Genomic DNA, 21,008 nt, shown 5'->3' with positions numbered 1-21,008 from the left:
CATTAGTACGTAACCCAATTGTATACCACCACTGATAAACACCAGAGTAAGCGATATTCACTGGATCAGGAGTGCCCCCTCTAGTAAAAGCTTCTATCGCTGGTTAGCCAAAATAAGGATCTCAAATTGCATGAGCAATCGGCAGTACATGTAAATGATCCTGTACCTATACCTCAAAATTTTCTTGCCAAGCTAATGATTGTGGAATAAAAAAATACTCTCAGTGTATCAAATACTAATCTGATAAGATTTTAGAGTTAGAAAAATTATTTCGGGTGTAATAGTAAAGTATTAAATAAAGTTAGAGAGAAAAGGAGAGAAAATAAATTTTTGCCTTACTTATTAAAACGTTGTTTTCAAAAATAGGAATTTGATGGTAGGTCAAAGGAGCTTTACGTGTACTTCTTTTATATTTGCCGTGAATGTCAACTCCCAATTTAGTTATAAGATGCGAATTATCATTCATTAATAAAATAATAGTGTTATTTATTAACCTAAAATAAAGAAAGAGAAGAAGAATAAAGAAATCGGGTCGGGTGGAGCATCGGTGCTGGCGCGGACTCTGTGCGAACCGACTCCAGCAGCTTTTATAACATTCATTTTTATTTTATTTATTTTATTTCTTACCTCTTAACCAACAAAAAAAAAAAGAAGAGAAAAGCTTACTATTCTAAGTTTCTCTAGTGTGTCTGTCACTGTAGCTTCAGCCGTCCGTTGCGGCAACCACCGTTCACGGCTGTCAGTAAGCGTAGAAACTTCCCAAATTTGACAACAACATTCCTTTTGAACTTGCAAACCCCAAAATCAGCTTAGATTTTTCAAAATCAACACCGAAAGCTCTAAATCTAAGCCCGAATCCTGCGGTTTCTAACACTTTAACCGCCACATTCTGCCGTTAGATGGTCACCGGATTTAAGACGAAATTCCCTTCGGTCTTCCTGGAGGTATTAACCGTTTTGATTTTGGAAACAACTACCCAACCCCAATTATCCTTTAAATCCCAAAAGAAAAACCTTAACTCACTGCCAGAAATAGTGTTCTCTTCTCCCTTTTCTTTGCGCATTCATATGTGTGTGTATATTCTGTTGATTTTCTGTGTTTAATTTTCTGGAAGGCAGGGGAAGGAAATTTTTTAAAAAATAATGTCTAGTTTTTTCTTGTGATTTGCTGGGAAATTGTGACCTTTTCTGGTTTCCATTGTTGATGTTGGTCATAAGAATTTGTTTGTGTTTTTCTTTGTTTAAATAACGGCTTTGTGATAAATTGATGAAGATCGAATCTGCCAAGCAAGTCCGTTTCTTGGTTTTATTTCCTTTTTCTCCTTGTAATTTCTTGATCCTAAGTTTTCGGGTTCCCTTTTTAGCTTCAAAAAATTCCAAACAAAATCCCTATTTCAACTACAATCTCAGATCTCAGATTTCAAGTTTCCAACTTCCCTTAAAAAATCTTTCTTTCTATTTTTTTTTATTTTTCTGGATTTTTCATTTTTTTAAGATATTAAAACTTCTGATTTGTTTTTGTTTTTAGAATCTCCTAAATATGGGAGGAAAAAAAAATACATTGAACAAAATTAGTAACAGGTGCAATACAAAATTCAAGAGCCTATTGATCAAAATTTGAAAACCCAAACAAGGAAATGAGATTTTTTTATAGAACAAAAACAAAATTGTAATTTAGTATGATGAACTTGACCGAGTCCCATTAGTGAAATGAATTTCAAATGATATGGATAAAATTGTGTGCCTACAGGTGAATTAATTCGGTCACTGATTTTGAACGGCGCTGGAAAGGTTTTGCTTGGCGGTTTCTGGTGGCTGAAAATTTTGACTTTGACTTTGGGTTTTGGTCAATGAAGGTGTCTTAAGTTAATTTTGATGGAAATTTAGGGTTTGGAAGTTGCGTTCCATCATGAGCATCTCAGTTTGGTGGTGGTTATTGCTCAGTTACTGGTGCTGAAGCTCTTTTTTATCAAGTATTCTATTTTGGGAACCGGGCCTTGCACCCTTGTTTTGAGTTATATTGAAGTTGGCTACATTTGTTACTTGGAAACACAGAAGGGGCAAATTGGGGTTAAATTATGGGGCAAGTTAGCTGTTTACTTACTGGATTGCTAGAGAGATTGCTGTGATTGTTTGGGAAGTGTAGATTAGGGCAGGAGAGATGCCTCCTTCTCCAGCATTAAGATACTCTCCAGGGAGGGAGCTGAGAGGGGAAAACCACAAAAGATGGCGTAGTTTGGAGAGTGGGCTGAATGTACAAGAAAAAGATGATGACCTTGCTTTGTTCAATGAAATGCAGTCCAAAGAAAGGGAGAATTTTTTGCTTCAGTCATCAGATGATGCAGAGGACTCATTTTGTAATTTTCTGCTTTGCCTTGTCGTCTAAGTTGTTTGGGTGTATTTGCTCCTGAATAGAGGAATGTAACTAGTGTCCGCTAACTAACATTAATGTTTGGTTTCTTTGGTTTTGAATTTTTCTACAGCTACAAAACTGAAATATTTTTCAGATTTCAAGCTTGGAATTTCCGTTCCTGTTCGAGGGGAGACTAGTGAACTCCTTGATGCAGATGAAGAGAAAAATGATTATGAATGGTAGGTCATAGTTATTTTTGAACTTTTATTTTAGAACTGTGATATGACGTACTTTTTGCTTGGAACTAAGTTGAAATAGTAATATAAGCTGGCATGTAAATCTGTCTGTTTATGCTTGGTGTATGTTAGAATTAAGTCATTGCCAATGGCCTAATCATGAAATTAGAATCATGTGATTATTTCTTTTTCATTCATTGTATTCTATTGAGATGGTATCTGTATCTGTACTTGAATTTGTTTGGTTCTCACACATTGTCTTTCTTGGTGATTTTGAAGGTTATTAACTCCACCTGACACCCCTCTTTTTCCTTCGTTGGATGATGAGCCACCACCAGCTAATGTTGCCCGCAGTGGTAGACCCCGTACTCAACCCATTTCCATATCAAGATCATCCACGGTAAGTTATCATTTCACTCTTGTGGAATGAAAAATGTTTGTTAATGAAATAGTTCATTAGCATCCATTCTAGGTTTTATCCTGAAAGTTGTAACTTATTCTTTCCAAAACTTTGCCCTTTATCCTCTATGTACAATATGCAGATGGACAAAAGCTACAGAAGCAGTAGGGGCAGCGCGAGTCCAAATCGTTTAAGTCCATCGCCTCGGTCTGGGAGTAGCACACTCCAATCTAGAGGAAGGCCATCTTCAGCACCTCAGTCCAGTCCAATACGGCAAGCTACTCCGACTCGGAGATCATCTCCTTCCCCCAGTAAAAGTTCAACGCCTGCTCGAAGGTCTTCTACTCCTACTCCTCAAAGGACAAGCACAGGGGGAAGGGGAACTTCCCCTATAAGGACAAATAGGGGAAACTCTACATCACCAAAAATAAGGGCATGGCAGGCAAACATTCCAGGTTTCTCCTTAGATGCACCGCCTAATCTTCGTACTTCTCTGGCTGATCGACCAGCATCATATGTGAGGGGTTCCTCACCTGCATCTAGAAATGGGAGGGATGCAAGATTTGGCAGGAAATCGATGTCCCCGACTGCCTCTAGAAGTGCCAGTTCATCTCATAGTCATGATAGAGACCAATTTAGTTCGTACAGTAAAGGGTCTGTAGCATCTTCTGGTGATGATGATGTAGACCCTATACATTCTATTCCTCTTGGTGGATCAACCCATTCTGTTTCAAGGAGGGTTGGTGCATTCCCAAGCAACAAGGGGCCAACCTTTAACAAGAAATCAGCTAGAGTGTTGTCGCCAAGTTCTGCTCCAAAACGTTCCTTTGACTCTGCTCTTCGTCAAATGGTATTTTATTACATTTTTTAAGGCAATATGCATCTGTTATGGCAGTTTGCCCTTATACAAGTGTTAAAATATAAGTAGTTAATTTGTCTGCTCTAATGTTCTGAATCTACCTTGCCTTATTTGCTACTAGTTTATTTAATTCCTTTTCGAATGCCATGCAACAGAGGAAAGTAAAGAAAACACTAATTTTCCTTCCAGACCTTCTTACCAATACGGTATAGATTTAGACTGGTAATAATAGAAAAAGAGGTATGGAAGGTCAATGCAAGTGCTTAACTATCTTTTCATTTCTATTGGAGTGTGAAACTGTGTAAGTGCTATAAATCTAGAGGTGGCAATCTTGATGGTATTATTTAGATTGATGGGTTTGATGTACTCCTACTAGTTAGTAAGCATTGTTTGTGAGAATTACAGCTGGAATTAATTGCCAAATGATATGACTGCAAAGTTTTTGGTGGTGACTGTTGACAACTTAGTGTTTAATATTAATTTGGTATGTCTAGAAGGGGTGGGGGAGGAAAGTCAAAATTCTAGAATCTCCTGTTTAAAGCTCATTCTATGGACCATGTTTCATTTTAAGTAAGCTTTTGGAGCAGTAAGGTTTCTTTTGACATGTTTTAATGTGTTAAATACCTCGCAAACTTCAGTGCAATCTGCGTAGTCTATCTTTACTGCTAAGCAAAAATAAATTTAAGATAATCATGAAATAATTCACAGGGTTTCTTGTATTTCATGCATGTTCTTGTCCTCATTTAAACTTTTTGTGCACAATTAATGCATATCAAAGGTGCTTGGTCATCGATACTGACCTTGTAGTTTATTATAATCAATTTTTTGATACAGGATCATCGGAAGAGCCCTCCAAATATGTTCAGGCCTCTATTATCTAGTGTTCCAAGTACTGGTTTTTATGCTGGGAAGGTAAGTTCTGTACATCGTTCGTTGATGTCAAGGAACTCATCTTTTACTACCAGCAGTAATGCAAATTCTGATCAAGGTACAAGTGCTGTGCTTGATATTGAAGGAAGTGACCATCAACATGATGACATGGCAAGTGAATCTGGAAAGGGACCTTACGGCAATGTTCTAGAAGAGGTTTTTGCCTTCGATAAGATGGATGTAATAAACCAGGATGCTAGTTATGAAAGACGTAATGACTCGCTTAATAGTCTTATTGAAGATGCTGATAGAGACTCTGCGATCCGATGTGACCCTGACCACTCTGAGGAGTTAGGTCACCGTAGTCTTGAAGTGGAAATGAGTTCAAATTCTGATGCTCTATGTGACAGGGGTGATCTTTCAGAAGTGTATAGTTTCGAAAACACAAAAATTTGTTCTAAATGTGGTTGTAGGTATCGTGTTATTGAACAGGTTGAAGAAGAAATCAGTCTTTGCACAGATTGCAGTAGGCAACATGATATTGTCTCTGGCGACATTTCTGATGCAGAGAACTGTCCAGGGTTGTCTATGAAAATTACTGAAGAGGATAAGCCCTTTCCTGAATTGGAAACCTCAATTCCTCCATCTGATTCTCTATCACAAGTTATTGATGCAGTTGAACCCTGGATTTCTCAGCATGAAAAAAATATCAAACTAAGTGAAAATTTCAGTCAAGAAAATTCTCTTGGAGGTTCTCTAACGGACAGAGGTGAGCAGAGGCTTGGTTATCAGCAAGAGATGGCTCAATCAACTGTTGATTATTCTATACTTGATAGGGAGACTGGAGGTCAGCAGTTGAGTTACTCTGATGAACATTCCAGTTTGAAGGTTAACACATCAGAAGTTGTAGGTATTTCTGTGCTGTTAAAGAGGTCAGGCAGCAGCAAGGGGCCTGTTGTTCTAGGCAGGACCTTTGCTACCATACCATCTGAAGATCTTTCTTATGCAAGAGACAGTTCTAACAGTTTCAGAAGCTCTGTTGGACATGGGAGTGTATCTGCATCATCCTCTACTGAATTCAGCTCATCTAGGCAAACAGATGCGCGTGTACAATTAAATGGTAGAAAATCTGAGTTGGATAATTACAGATATGACTTGAATGCAAAGCCTCAAAGCTTTACTTTGTCTCAAAGGTCAAGCAATAATTACCAAGCTTTAAGTCTTGCATCTAGCACAAATGATGAAAATTTTGAGGGTTCTATTCGTAATCTGAAATTTGAGGAAGCAGAGGAAACAGTTGTAGTTTCTCTAGCCAAAACTTCAGAAAATTTAGAAGCAGATCTGTCATTAACTACTGCTGCTGCTCCCAAGAACGATTGTATCGAGTGGAACAAAAGTAGTACAGTAATTGATACTTTAACCTCTGAGCTATTAGAGGACAATTCAGCAGCACCACTTCCTCCCAATGAAGATTGTGTTTCATATGAAAATGGAGATAGCTTGCCTAGTAACTCCAGGATTGCCTCAAGTGTTGAAGCATTAGCTACCACTCTAGATTCTACTCTTGAAGAACATGGTATGCGAAATGATATTCCTGATGGAGTAGATGCTGCTGAGGCTGCTGGCCGCAACTCTTTGACTACAATCTCAGAAATAGAAATCGACAATTCCTGCCAGAGTTCCTGCAGTTCAGAACTTGATGGCTTGTCTCCAAATTCTGAGAGGAAAAAGAAGAGATCCGAGGACCTGTCAGTTGCTATACCTTTAGATGTGGATATTACTGCTGTTGAGGAGCGTAATATGTCAGATCACACAGATGGTGTTTTAGGTATGTAATTATTTTATTATTGTTTTCCATGCACTTTAGGCATTCAACTTGAAGTAAAATTTCACTTCCATTCCCAAGAGGTCTTTTCATCTACCATTTCTAATAAACAATTTTATGATGCATCTATATCCTTCATGAACTATTCATGCAAGTCCTTTGAATAGCTGGCTGTACTTATTCTTTCTTCAATTATGATTGCTTTCTTGCGGTTTTATTTATAAGAGCATTAATTAGCAACACTAAGATTCAATCTTTCATGGACTATCCATCATGATTAACCATTTTTCTCTTTTTCTTTGGGGTTAAGGTTCAAGTTTGTCATTATAGTCGGGTCTATAAATCAAGCGTACCACTTATCTTTTAATGTGAGCAATTTTAACATTGTACTTTTAGGTTTGTTTAAAATTGGTCAAAAGTTAATTCATAAAGGATATATTCCATGAAGCCATGGAATATCGGAATACATAATTTTTGTAGTTCTTTTTCATTTTCAATAAAACTAAAATAGTGGTAAATTTGCATTTGTTCTGGGATGGTGGAAAATTTTATCCATCACTTTAAGTAGATCTGTAAATTTGGACCTTATCTTGTTCCTTTTGCACTTTCAAGCCATCTCTGTTTTTCTGTTTCACATCAAGCTCAACAATGATGATAAACATATGGGAACAGCCAAATTACTTTGATCTTTGTGGCCTTCCTAATAAAAGTTATGCTCTGGGTAGACATGGTTTGCAGGGTTTCTAGTTTCAAATCTGTTTATTTCAGATTGAGTTCAGTCGCATACTTTGTAAGGCTTTAACTCATATTTTGGGAAAGCTATGCATAAGGCAGATACTGGTTCTGGTTATGGATGTGAGGATAGCCTGTTTCCAAGCTCTGTTTGTCTTGAATGTAATCTTTGTGGCTTCAACAAGAGATAAGAGATGTGCAGTTTGAAGCATCTTGAGTTTAGATTACCCTCGTAGATATGTTGCCATTTTGTGTGATCTACAGCGAAATTTCTTACTTGGCAGTTATTACCAATAATTTTATATGCATGAAAATTGTCATTCTCTAAATCTTTTTTTTATCATGGAGTCATGGTCATAAAAGTCAGGAATTACCGTAAAATTTTTCCTTAGTACCCCGAAAAAGGTAAAAAGGACAAACTTGCACATTGAATATCTAAACAGTGGACCATTTTGTATTAACAAGCCCAGTTTTTTAGATCACTTTAATGCAATACTTCTCAGGTGTAGAGAATGGTGCATCAAACATATTTGTACCAAAAGCTACTAACATTTGCAGTGATTATTTTCATTGGCATTGGGCTGATTGATTCTGTCCGCTTGTTTTCGTATTATTTGCTAACATATTTTTATCTATATTTGCACTGCCGAACTAATTTTATTTTGCTGTTTCATTTCATTCTAAGAAATAGAATGGACTTGACCTCTGTGTTTACGTAAAAAATTCTATTCCTCAGTTTGTATATTGGATAATGTTTATATTTGCTGTGTCTTGATGTCCATGGCTTTTAGAATGTAGTACCGACAGCCAGTATATGATTCTTTGCTAAAATTTGGTTCTGAATTGTGACTGACTGGCAGAGGGATTTTTCTTTCTCTGATGAAACTTTTATGCCTTTTTACAGAGGAATCGACTGTCTTGGTAGAATGTCGTGGAGGAAGTAAGGGCAGAAGCCTGACACTTGAAGAAGCAACAGACACAATACTATTCTGCAGTTCCATTATCCATGATCTTGCCTACCAGGCTGCAACCATTGCCATTGAAAAGGAAAGTTCAGTGCCATTGGAAGGTTCCAGGCCAACTGTGACAATCTTGGGGAATTCCACTTCTGACAGGAAAGACCTACGGGGGCGAACTGTTGGTAGATGGACTTCAAAATCTCATAAGGTCAGGCAGAGGCGGGTAGAAACTGATGTAAAATCTGTGCCTACCAAGGCTGTAAATGATGAGAATGCCTACGAACCTTCAATTCACAATGTTGGTATTCCTAATAAGATGGACAGTATGAACCCTCCAAAGCTAGAATCCAAGTGTAACTGCTCAATAATGTGAGACTGAACAAACTGGGCTTCACCAGCCTCCTCATGACTTTGGTGCTACTCCTCCAGGCAGACTCCATTCTTATTTGGAGAGATTGGCAAGTGATTTGTATTTTAAAATGATTTTGTGGTTGAATTTGTTGGCAATGGGTTGTCTTTGGTTTCAATTTATTTGTAAGAAACGCCACCTGATGTTGGTGGTGACATAAATTGTAAAGTTGTTTAGGTTGATATTAGTAAAAGGCAGTTTGGGGGGCGTGGGGGCATTTGTGTTTTTGCTCCGTTCACCAAATTCTTTGTTAGTTAATACTGTTTGTTTTGGGTCCTGTTCTTGGTTGGAGAAAGTGTGAATTAAGACCCTCCCCCCTCATTCTTATTCAATTATTATGACTATTGAAAATAATATTAGCTCAATTTGGTTAGCTTCTCTCCTCCCATCTCCTTGGCAACAGGTACTGACACATAGCTCTCCTGCAAAGAGTGTCCATGAACAAGAGGATTTTGCATCACAACACAACAGGTATGTACAAAAGCTTTGGCCTTGGCTTAATCTATGTAGGCAAAATGGATGGAAAAGGGGATTTAATGATAATCCGGTATGATTTATTTTTAAAAGCTTTTGCATTCATGTTGTATTATGAGTTTATCAGAACCCATAGAACGTATCGTCTATGGTCGCAGCCCTTTTCTGGAAGCAGATATAAGCTTGAGATTTATAACAGTCAGTGCATAATTTTGTTGTGAAAATCAAGGGTACTTTTGCCTTGTTTTGTAGTTTCACTATATTTCATCCGGTTTAATCAAATAGGCCGTTTTTTTTTTTTGCAGAGATACTCTTAAGAGCTATTACAATGCAAGGAGAATGAATGCTGTTGGGACCCCACCCCACTACGTGAGTCCATCCTCGTTCAACTAGGTCAACATACTCTTTTCTGGTATCTGACATGGCATTCCATAAATTGGTTTTTTTATTATGTTGGGGGGTGGGGTATGGAACCTAACAGCATTATAAACAAGCAGCCATTAGAGGAAATCCAGTTGAACATCTTGACATCTAAAGAAATGATTGGAGTTTGAAACTTGAAATTTCCTGCAGCCATGCTATAATATGATATATATGATTAGAGTTATTTGAATGTGGAGAGTAGGGTTTACACTCGCTATATGATATTGTTCTGGCTCTGTTGCGGGGCTTGAGACTGAGAGTGAATTGAGTGCTCAGACCATCATATATGATCTTTATTTGATTATATCAGATCTTACTTGTCTAGCATAGCATTGAATAAACTTTAAGAAGGTAGCAAAGGAATCTAGATTTTTCATACAGGTTTTAGTGTATTAGTATACAATCTCCTTTATTATTGTTTTTTTTTTACTATACATCATATAGGTATAGATTAAGAGTTGGAAGATATCGCAGATTGACATTCACGTTTGTCCAAGCGGACAGTGTGTTGCTCACTCAATTATTTGATTTTGGATTTTATAGATTTGGAGTAGATCCGTCTTCATGTAATTTTAAATGTGACCAGTTTCCTTTTCCTTATTTTATAATGTTGAAGAGTTGGAAGAATCATTATAATATGTGAATTCAAACATTAATTAACAAAAACGCAGATTAAGTTTATTTTATGAGATAAATTTCAAAATCCATTCCAATGAAATACTTATTGCAAGTAACAGTGATTTTTTTTATAAAGTAATAATCTCTTAGCCAAGATGGGTTCAGGGATTGCGTGTAGAGTGCGGTTTGTTCAGCGACGTTTCGTCTCGATTTTAAAACTCATTCTCTTATTATAAATTATAATATTGGTATGTAATGTTATTTAATCAATTAGAAAAATTATAAAATTAACATGAAAAATATTTATGTCTTTTAATTTTTAAAAAACAAAACTGAATTTGATCTCAGGATTAGTAAAACTTTAAATTCACCGTTTTAACCAAAATTTTATTTTAATATGTTTTAGTATGCACAAATAATGTTGTTAACTCAATATTAATTCACAATTGATGACAATATCATGGTAAGCAATTGTAGTATATCTAGTACTGGTAATCTTATATATTTACGTGTTTAGAATTCATTTTATTCATAATTTAATCTTATTCTTTTATTTTAAGTAAATTACTTAGCTGGTCACTCAACTTTTAGGGTATTTTCATTTTAGTCACTCAAGCATTAAATTTTTAATGTTAGTTAACTGTACATGCCATGTTATGTTTGCACTTCCATTTTGGTCACCTAACTTTTACTTCACTTCATTCTGATCACTCAAAAAAATCTTTTTTAAGTATTGACTAGGTAAAAAAATTCAAGGATTAAAGTGAAAAAAATGTTAGAAACTAAAATCATACACAAAAATTGTCAAATTGTACTCATTTATCCTATTGCTGAATTTTAATTTTTTTTAATATTGAATTTTAAATTTTAAAATATCAAAATAAATTGAATAAATTGTTAAATTTTTTTTACCCATTGATAATGTCAACCAATTTGTTACTATGATGTTAAAATTAATTAATTTAATATCCTTTTAAATTTTATAATTTTATTTTATTTTTCTGGACTACCTTACCGAAATCAACTCAAATAATTTATCTTTAAGAATGATCTATAAAACTTAAATTTCTTTTGATTATATAATCTTGATGCTAAGCTAAAAATAAAGGAAATATACTTTTAATTAATTAAATTAGTTGCTTGTTCATCGTTTGGGTAAATAAGTGATGAAAAAAATATGAGTTTTGTTTAGAATGGGAGATAAAATTAAATAATTGCTATGATTTTTTTTACTTTTAGCTTAGCATGGAAGATTCAAGATATATAGTCAAAAGAAAATTGGGTTTTGTAGACAAGTATTAAATACAATAATTTTCATTGATAATTTTGTAAAATAATTTGAAAACATCAAAATAAATTAAATAAATTATTGACCTTTTTTTTTATCTATTGATAATGTTAGCCGATTTGCTACTATAATTTTGAATATTAATATTTAAAAATTTATATTTCAAAACTCAAATTTAGAATTTTTGACACCGGGATAAACAAGTACAATTTGATAACTTTTGTGTATTGTTTTAATTTCTACCCTTTTTTCCCTTTAATCTTTGAAATTTTTTACCCGAATCAATACTTAAAAAAGATTTTTTTAGGTGACCAAAAAGAAAGTACAAATAATGTACAGTTAACTGCGGTTAGAGATTTAATGTTTAGTTAAGTTGGCTGACCAAATTGCATGAATTTTATTTTGGGTGACCAAAATGAAAACGCTTTAAAGATTGGGTAACCAACTAGGTAGCTTACCCTTTATTTTTAATATCATACATATTTAATGTGTTATTATAATTAAATTAGTTTGAAACAAATAATACAATAGTGCTCATACATATAAATATATAATTTTATAATACTATATTAAAAATGATAATGATTAAATTTACAATTTTAACAGTTTTTTTTTAAATTTTAAACTTTAAGTGAATTAGGATTACATTTATTTACATATTTAATTTTTATTTATTTTATTATACATAATAAAATATGTCATATCCTTAATCTTTGATGGAGTATAAAAACCTTTATAAGTGTGGGAGATAAAATTTTATTAAAAATGTATACTAAAATTTTAACCCACAAATATAACTGAGATGTTTTTTTGGTGAAATAGAATAAGGAAGTGTTCATATAATTGATATATATATAAGTTTTTAAATTATTAGTAAGAGAAATGGACGGTAATGATTTGAAAGAGTGTAGAATGGTTAAGACTATTCCGCGAGATTAGTTTGACCCAAATTGGTAAAAACTTGAGGTGGATGGAGTAATGGATTGGAGGGGGTATATTCCAGAGTTGATTAGGAACAAGAAGTGGCATATTCAGTTGGAACCTTGGAGATGGCAAAGACCGTTAGTTGTTTGTTGACATTGAAAACCCACTGCAAAAACATGCCATTATTTCCCACATTTCGCCTTCCATTCAATTCAAGCAAACCCCTCTTTCTCTTTCCTGCTTTCAAAAGGATTCATCAAAGTCGCCACCTAATCCGCTCTTTCTTCATTCCTCCTATACATATTCCCTTCCCAACATCCCACCTTTGATTTTTCCCCATTTCTTCCTTTTTTTTCTGAATTTAATTATTGGTTTGGTTTTGTTTTGTTTCATCAATAAGATTTCAATATTGCCCCCCTCCCTTGATAACAAGGAAAGAATCTCCATTAAACAAATCAAACCAACAATTAAAATTTGAATGAAATAACAGCTGTTGTCTTTCCCAATGTCTTCCTCCTGGTCCTCCATTCTTACCAATTACCCTCTTATTTCTGCTTTTATTGCCTTTGTTATTGCCCAAACCATCAAGTTCTTCACCTCCTGGTACCCCCCTCTCTCTATTGATTATATATATTTTTGCACACAGTTGTTTTGGCTTCAATGAATCTTAGATCTTTGTTTGTTTCTTTAATGGGTTTCTTTCTTTCTCCACCTTTTCTATTCCAATATTTGACAATCTTTGAAGGAGTTTTTAAATTGGATAATTGTTGTTTTGATGGAATAAAGGGTCTTCATATTTGTTTACTTCATATTTTGATTTGGTTTTTATATCTGGCTTATGTAATTGTAGATAATAACTAATTGATTTCAACTACCAAATATGCCAATGTCGACATTATTTTTTTTATATATAGATCTTGGGGTGTTTCATTGATTTGATCTGGTTCAGGAATACACCCAAAATTCAGCTATATTTTCAGGCATTTATATATATATCTTCGATTGGGGTTTCTTTGATTTTTCAAGCTGTGATTCTGGTCTGCTCTTGCTTGATGCAATTCCTATTTTGTAATGATAGAATTTTTTTTTAGTTTTAATGCTTTCTTTTACGTTCTTTTCATCACTCATTTGGTAGCATTTTGTTATGAAATAGGGAAGAAAAACTTTGTACAAAGAACCATTTTGGCTACTTATGCAGAAAATTGATAGATTACATAGACTTGGGGGTGGCAAGCTTGTGGAGCTGATTAATATTGTGGCCGTTTTCGCTTTGCTATTCGCACCTGTTATTCTGTACACTTTATAATTAGTTTTGTGGTACAAATGTTAAAGCTTTAAAGTTTTGCAGGTACAAGGAAAAACAATGGGATCTCAAGCAACTAGTGGGATCTGGAGGGATGCCTTCATCCCATTCTTCTACAGTCACTGCTCTTGCTACAGCTATTGGGTTCCAAGAAGGTTTTGGAGGAGCATTATTTGCGACCGCATTAATCTTAGCCTGCATCGTATGTTCTTTTGTTTCTTGTTTTATGGTTGGCTCATAATCTTTGTATAAATATCAAATTGTGTAGCCTGACATGATTTTAAGATATTGCTTTCTTCATCCCTGCTAGTGCTAAGCTAGGTTCTCTTCTAATATCGATTTCTGATACCTGAGCAAAATGCATTATGAGTTACAATCATATGAGTAGGTTTCTCGTATCACTGTACTGCCTACATCATAGATTGAATTTTGATGTGGTGGATCGATTTGCAGGTAATGTATGATGCAACTGGTGTGAGATTACATGCTGGACGGCAGGCAGAGGTTTGATTCTATTGCTGGTGTTTTCTTTTTATATTCTCATTCCATCTCTTCTCCAAAACTCAAGTTTCCGCCATGCCTCTAGCTATCTTTTTCGAGTAATTAGGATATTACGGAAGCTCTAGTTGTATATTGCATTCTCTCTTTACAAAATTTAGATGCATAATCGCTTGGTTTAAACTTGATTTCCTTCATGTATCATTGCCAAAATTATATGTTCTTCAGGTCCTGAATCAAATTGTATACGAATTGCCTGCTGAGCATCCTCTGGCTGAGAGCAGACCATTACGTGAACTTCTTGGTCACACCCCTCCCCAGGTACACTTGCTTAGCAGATTATTGGCAATAATTACTTGATCCTCGCAATAACTTCAAATTATCGAGATGTTATAATCCCTGACTTATTATGTTTTCTTTCGGAACAATGGATGTTTCAAAGGTCGTAATTGCTATAAAATCTGGGTTATGTTTTAACATACTGATCTACATGTGGATGCTAAACAGCAATAATCTCCAGTATACGCTTCTAATAACATCAGGCGCTACGAGTAATATCATCCGATATAGTTGTTCATAATGTAAGCATTATCTACAAGGATAGCTACTTACAATTTCAACCTTCCATTCCCATTCCAGGTTGCTGCTGGTGGATTGCTTGGTATTGTTACATCTTTTGTTGGCTATTTTATTTTCCTGGATGCTAGATAAAAGTTGATGCGCGTGCATGTTATAGATATCATTTGGCAATTGCTTGGATGTTTGAATTTGGACTGCCTCACAAGCGAAACTTCAACTCCCCTGACCTTTTCCCCCAAAGGGTGATTTCTCGGATTTGAATGCTAAGCTTTCAGGTGCTTATAAAAGCATGTTGTTACTTAGGAGTTTTAATTCATTTAACCAGTAGCAGTTGCAACTTTTAAATGATTTGTGTGGTCTAATGATGATAGCTTGTTACATGTAAATGGAAACCCTGGGACTTGCTAAATCTGATCAAATGTAAATTGTTTCTGCCGTATATCTCTATCAGTTCTAGGGTTCTAGCACTAGCCTTTTTCATTCTTGACCAATTTTTAGCGTGGTTATTTTACTGGAACATCAACTTATTTGTTAATTTGGGACCTGTGGTTCAGTCGTAAATGATGAGCAATGGCAGTGGGAAATGAAAATCAGAAGCTTTCAACAGTTTTAATGATGGAAATGAGATTATTTTACTTGCAAGCTACTCAAGTTCAGCTTGAAAAACATTTGAATTCGAGTTCAAGCAAAACTGAATTCAAGTATTCCAATGCTGGACTCGAGTGATACTCAAGTGTGATTGAGCTTTGATTTTCTTAAGGAAATGTACCTGCAGGTACCCTCATAATATTAAAACAGATGAAGCAAAGGGTAGATCCATTGCAGCACTATTACATTAGAGTTGCCACAAGCAAAATAAGCTCTAAACCCTATAAATAATAAAGAATATTCTAGCTGAGGTATTTTATTTTCATGAAGCAATACAACTGACCGGTATTCCAAGTCTTGTAGTCTTCAACTGTTCATTGACTCGAAACCTAAAACAGTAGAAAAAACTATTTTCATCTTTGAATAAAGATCCCCAACAGCTCTTGACTTTGAACGCCAAGCAATGTGCTCGTCTGGCCTGACTAGAATGGCCCCTTGCTCCGTCATCTGACAAGTACTCCACCATGACGATGAATCCAATGACCTTTTGACCTCTATAACATCTATGTAATTCTTCCAAGGTGCTAATTTTGCTTTGCTCCCAGGCTGAACTCTGGTAACAGTATCAGCTGGCCATAGTATGCATACCTTGGTCGAAACTTTATATTCCTCGGCAACCTTAAAGGCAGCTTGAGCAAGATTATAAGACTCCTCCATTGGTGCTATAATAAGAAGGAACTCGACTTTGTTTTCAGATACAAGATCTAGTGTAGAAATGGTTTCCTGCAATAATTTTAAGCCAATTAGCTAAAAACAAAATTGCAGCATGCTTTGGAATCATCCAGCAATCATGCTTCAAAGTTCATAAATCAATGAAAAACATGGATTATTCACCAACAATTTATCATACCAAGCAAATCATAGATTCTTTACAACTCATAAAGCTTCATCTTTTGTGGTGAATTACCAAGGTCATGTGCTAACTACGATAACCCATTAGCAAAACCATAGAAGACAGAACTACTTTTAGTGTAATTATCCCTGTTCTTAGGGATCAATTCTACTCTTCTATATTGACCTTTAAACAATAACAAAAGACTCCCAATCACAAACTCCTCTAAGGGATTATAATAGTCAGTAGTAATAATGAGAATGATATTGTTGCTATAGCTCTGGCCACGGGTTATAACAGTGATAGTAGCTAGAAGTTATGAAGATTTATGAGTTTTAAAGACCAAATACTGAATACATGATTTGCTTGATATGATATTTGAAGAATTACACATGTTTTCCAATGATTTAAGAACTTATGAAATTCCCTACTGAGATAATTATGATTCTTTAACAGTTAGCATACATGTCTTATTGATCGATTAATGTTATCGGATGATTTTATATGATACCCTGAAATGAGGCTTGATCTGATGTGTGTGTATAGTTACTGAATGTGGCTGTTCATTCCTTCCTGTACTTGTACAAATAACCTGAGCTCAAAAATCTAGAATGCAGGAGCCCTCAGATGAACTTAGAATCTACTCTAGTATTGAACATTACTGCTTTATTTAGAAGTGTAAACATAATGGAAGTTTCTATTTATTTTCATATGCAAATTTGACTTACGAGAATTTTGTATAGGATTTTATAGAATACTTCTATATGGATGATGGAGAGATGGGCTTTGTGTTATGTCACAGTGTCAAGATAAGATCACAATAAGCAACTCCAACTTAACAAGCAAATATAAGCAAAAGAAGAAAACAAGAAAAGGCAAAAACCAAAATGAGCATAGTGAGAATATATACCTCACTTGGAAAATTTGATAAAACCTTAACATTCATATGGGGTAGCCTTGACCCTGGATCTGCACAGGGAACATAATCCCTTCTACGACCAGTTGGCAACTCTGGAGCAGGCACAACATCGTCACCATCTGGAACAAGTGCTCCTTCAAGGTATCTGACACCCATGCATGGATTAAGAGAGACACTATACCCATTCTTTAAATGATTAATATGGTAATAAAAATCTCAGAAATTGTTTAATTCCATCTACTATGATAGTTGTAAGTTTCAATTAATTTTATAAAACAATATTGATACCTAAATCCAAGATCCTCAGCAGGAAATTGGAGTTGAAGGCTCTTTCCTTCTTCAAAAATATGCCTTAGTTTAGCAAGCCTTGATGACCCAAGTGGGTTATTTTCATTTAAAATAAACTCTGAAAGTTGTGAACGGCCAATTGAGAAAATTCCATCCAAAATGGCCTTCTGCATGCCAGATGGTAAAATATAACCAAACCCCTTATTAATAACTTGATGAACTGCATCACAAGCAAAAAGAACAATGATTACTGGTGAGCTGACACCAAAATATCTACCCTCAAAAGATATGCAACGGCTCAAGATAAACAATTGGATTTTCAGCGCAATAGCTACATTAATTTACCGGAATTTGCAACAGTTGGATCAAGACCAAGAGTTGCAGGAACTGCCATTGCTGCTCTGAAGTTCTGAACACTAAGAGCTGTATTGAAAACAGCAATCTGACAATGCAATAAACATGGAAGTCAATGATCAACGAACTTGCAAATAAAATAAAATGAGAAGAAAAGCTAAGAAGGCTGAAGCAATACCGGCTTACGTTCTGTTTCATATGTGGCAAGTATGGAAGTTGGTGCAACACCGTTCAGTAGAGAAGCAATTTTCCAAGCCAGGTTATGAGCATCCTGGATTCCTGTATTCATCCCTGCAGAGTCCATGTTGAAATCCTATAAATAGTTCTTTCCATGCCATAACTAGCATGCAAGGGGACATCACTTTACCAAACCTAATAAGTATTATTTGTGATACAACTATTTTATAACACGCGGAGATTGTGCTACACTAAAAGCCATCACCTTAACAGGTTCTTTCTGTTTACTCCCTCCATTCAACCAGGAAAAAGAGATATTATTTCATAATCAATGTTATAGAGTAGCCAGCTGCAGGTGAGAAAAAATGCCAATCCTGAATGATAGATATGCTGATTTTTCTGGTCAGCATAAATGAGTGCTACTCACCAAAACCACCAGCAGGAGGGAAACGGTGGGCAGCATCTCCACAGAGCATTATTTGATTATTGCCACAAACAAATCTGTCAGCAACTTCAGCATGCATCACCCATGGCTTAATGTCAATCACATCTATATCTGAAAGCTCTTGACCAACCAATTTGAGTATTAACTTCTTGCATATCTACAATAAGTTGCAAACTTCAAAGAAATTGCCATCAAAGTTTGTGAAGTGGCTGTTATTTACGCATTGTATCTTATCAAGTCAGCCATGCACTTAATTTAATCAAGATGTCCATGTAAGCATATCCCATAAGGCCTAAATCACCTGATAAGTGATAACTACCAGAGAAAATTATACTACAAAGAGATACATTACTTTTTAGTTTTCTATAGCTTATTACATTTCCAGTCCCAATGACCTAAATTGGCGGAACTAGCCAGTGCCCCTTAAATGTAAGCTATTCTTCATTCAACTGGTATTTTCCAAATCTAAGGTGAAAAGAAATACCTCTGGGCTGAAATCTTCCAGGTTCTGTTGAGGAGGATAGAACGGGATCTGCAAGATGATGATCAATAAAACATCTTCAGTATATAGTGCATTTTAAAGTAACAGAGATACTGAATATTTCCTAAATCCTCTAATACCTGTAATACAAATTCCCCTTGAGTAAGATCATGAGCAACAAGAACCCCAATAACTTCGGTGTTGAAAATGAAGAATAGCATCCCAGGCCTCTCATTAAGCAGGTATCTTCCAAGGTCTTTGCTCCAGAAATGAACACTCACAAGCTTTTGCAAGTCTTTTTCGCCTTTCAAATCTATTCCAACGAGCTTCCGTACCATACTTCCAGCACCATCAGCGCCAATAAGAATTTTAGATTGAATTTTTCTTGTCAACAACTTACCTTCCTTGGAAAAGGAAACAGTTGCAGTAACACATTCATCAGTTGTGTCAATGGAGACACACTCATACCCCATCAAGATTTCCCCTCCCTGAGTGGCTCATGATCAAGGCTGTCAGGACCTTCTAACGTGTGAATACCGAAACCAAGATTCTCCAACAGTTTAACAAGTAACCTAGTTAACTTGTATTGCGAGAAGTGTGCAACAGAGATTGGACTAACAATTTTTTCAAAATCTGACAATGGATGCAGAATAGTCTTTAGACAACTATTCCATTAAAATAGTAATAAAACATGCATGAAATTTAAGAAAAAGTGTTAAAACTAATGGAGCTGAGCTGGAATCAGCAACTGGCAAGCCTACAATATATAAAAACTATGGAGTCAATCGAATCGAACCTTGAGGATGCATATGGTCCACTGAACCTAGGATAGAGCCAGTTAGTGAAGTACAATATATGAATTTTCTCCATAAATCTAGAGGTGGTTGTGACCTTTGAATCTCCTCTGCTAATCCATCCAATTTCCGAAACACCTAACAATGAACAGTTACTATTAAGCTCAATATACCTCCACTAAACATATTACACTCAAATCTTCCATAGAGAAATAAAACCAACCTCCATAGTTCGATTATTGATAAAATGAGCTTGTGGGTGCTTTGAAAACCCCTTGTTTTTCTCCAAAACCGTGCATTTTATCCCTACAAGGCATCACTAGTCACTAGCTACATACTTTAAACATATTAAAAGGAAAAAAAAAATTCGTAATGAGTTGCATTGATCGACCTAAAAATCGATTAACAAATGGAAAAGGTGAATTAACGTAAAAAAGCACTATAACCAATTAGACAAGTTCCATGTAAATGAACCTCATAAAAGTTGAAAATGTGCTCTATTTACTTTGGTTTATAATGAAAAAAGAAAGAAACTTTTAGGTTAAAGAAGATACCAAATTTGGCGAGAAGGACAGAGAGAACGAGGCCAACAGGCCCTGCACCAACGATCAGAACAGGAAGAAGAGAGTCATTGCTGTTGAGAATTTTGGTGTCTGAGAAGTCTCTCCTTTGAATATAACCATAAGGGTGTAATCTGATTCTGGGTTTGGTTCTATGGAGGAGGTTAAAGCCCTTGATAAACCCTGAAACCCCCATGAACAAGAAGCAGCTGAACCTGAAGCAAAGTGGGAAAAACACGGGGACTCGAGTTCTTTAATGACGGTTCGGTTTGCAAAATGCTGAGTTTTTCAATAGTGTTTTTTCTGCAGGTTTCTTTGGGTTAGCCCAAATCAATCTTTTGGTGTTTAGGAGTTCAGATTACGAACCCATTGCATTTGCACCCAACCCAGAGTCGTTATGATTTTCTTTTAGGGTAAATATACATTTTGGCACCTGAACCTTCAAGGTTCAATTTGATACTTAAAGTCTTTTTTGGTCTAATTTGATGAACTTAACTTTTTGGTTCAAATTAGTACTTGAACTTGGCTTCATAGTTCAAATTGTTTCAAATAAGTCATTTACTACTAATTTGGACCAAAAAGTCAAGTTCAAGTACCAATTTAAACCAACAAGCTAAGTCCAATCACCTAATTAGGCCAAAATAAACTTTAGGTACCAATTTGAATTTTAAAGCCAAGTTCAAGTACCTAATTGGACCCAAAAACCTTAGGTGCTAATTTAAACCTTGAAACCAAGTTCAAGTACCAAAATGTATATTTGA

The 21,008-nt window shown here is 35.3% G+C and overlaps 2 protein-coding genes and 1 pseudogene across 2 annotated transcripts; 2 read left to right on the top strand and 1 right to left on the bottom strand.

Annotated features, from left to right (window-relative positions):
* The first annotated feature begins 604 nt into the window (after positions 1–604).
* On the top strand, positions 605–9,015 carry LOC107909820 (uncharacterized). The gene is made up of 7 exons (XM_041088872.1): positions 605–944; positions 1,750–2,356; positions 2,483–2,591; positions 2,868–2,988; positions 3,131–3,838; positions 4,682–6,545; positions 8,179–9,015. Exons 2-7 carry the CDS (start codon positions 2,161–2,163, stop codon positions 8,604–8,606), a joined length of 3,426 nt encoding a protein of 1,141 aa, XP_040944806.1. The 5' UTR covers positions 605–944; positions 1,750–2,160; the 3' UTR covers positions 8,607–9,015.
* A 3,309-nt stretch (positions 9,016–12,324) lies between these two features.
* Positions 12,325–15,188, top strand: LOC107909821 (uncharacterized membrane protein YuiD). The gene is made up of 5 exons (XM_016837487.2): positions 12,325–12,972; positions 13,718–13,874; positions 14,126–14,176; positions 14,399–14,491; positions 14,810–15,188. The coding sequence occupies exons 1-5, from the start codon at positions 12,875–12,877 to the stop codon at positions 14,879–14,881; spliced, it is 471 nt and encodes a 156-aa protein (XP_016692976.1). The 5' UTR covers positions 12,325–12,874; the 3' UTR covers positions 14,882–15,188.
* Positions 15,189–15,356: 168 nt separating this feature from the next.
* LOC107909822 (2,4-dichlorophenol 6-monooxygenase-like) lies at positions 15,357–20,598 on the bottom strand (annotated as a pseudogene).
* Between the last annotated feature and the right edge of the window lie 410 nt (positions 20,599–21,008).

The sequence above is a fragment of the Gossypium hirsutum genome, chromosome D02, assembly GCF_007990345.1.
Source record: "Gossypium hirsutum isolate 1008001.06 chromosome D02, Gossypium_hirsutum_v2.1, whole genome shotgun sequence".
NCBI lineage: Eukaryota > Viridiplantae > Streptophyta > Magnoliopsida > Malvales > Malvaceae > Gossypium > Gossypium hirsutum.
Note: the sequence above shows the minus strand (reverse complement) of the source record. Positions and strands in the feature narration are given on the sequence as shown.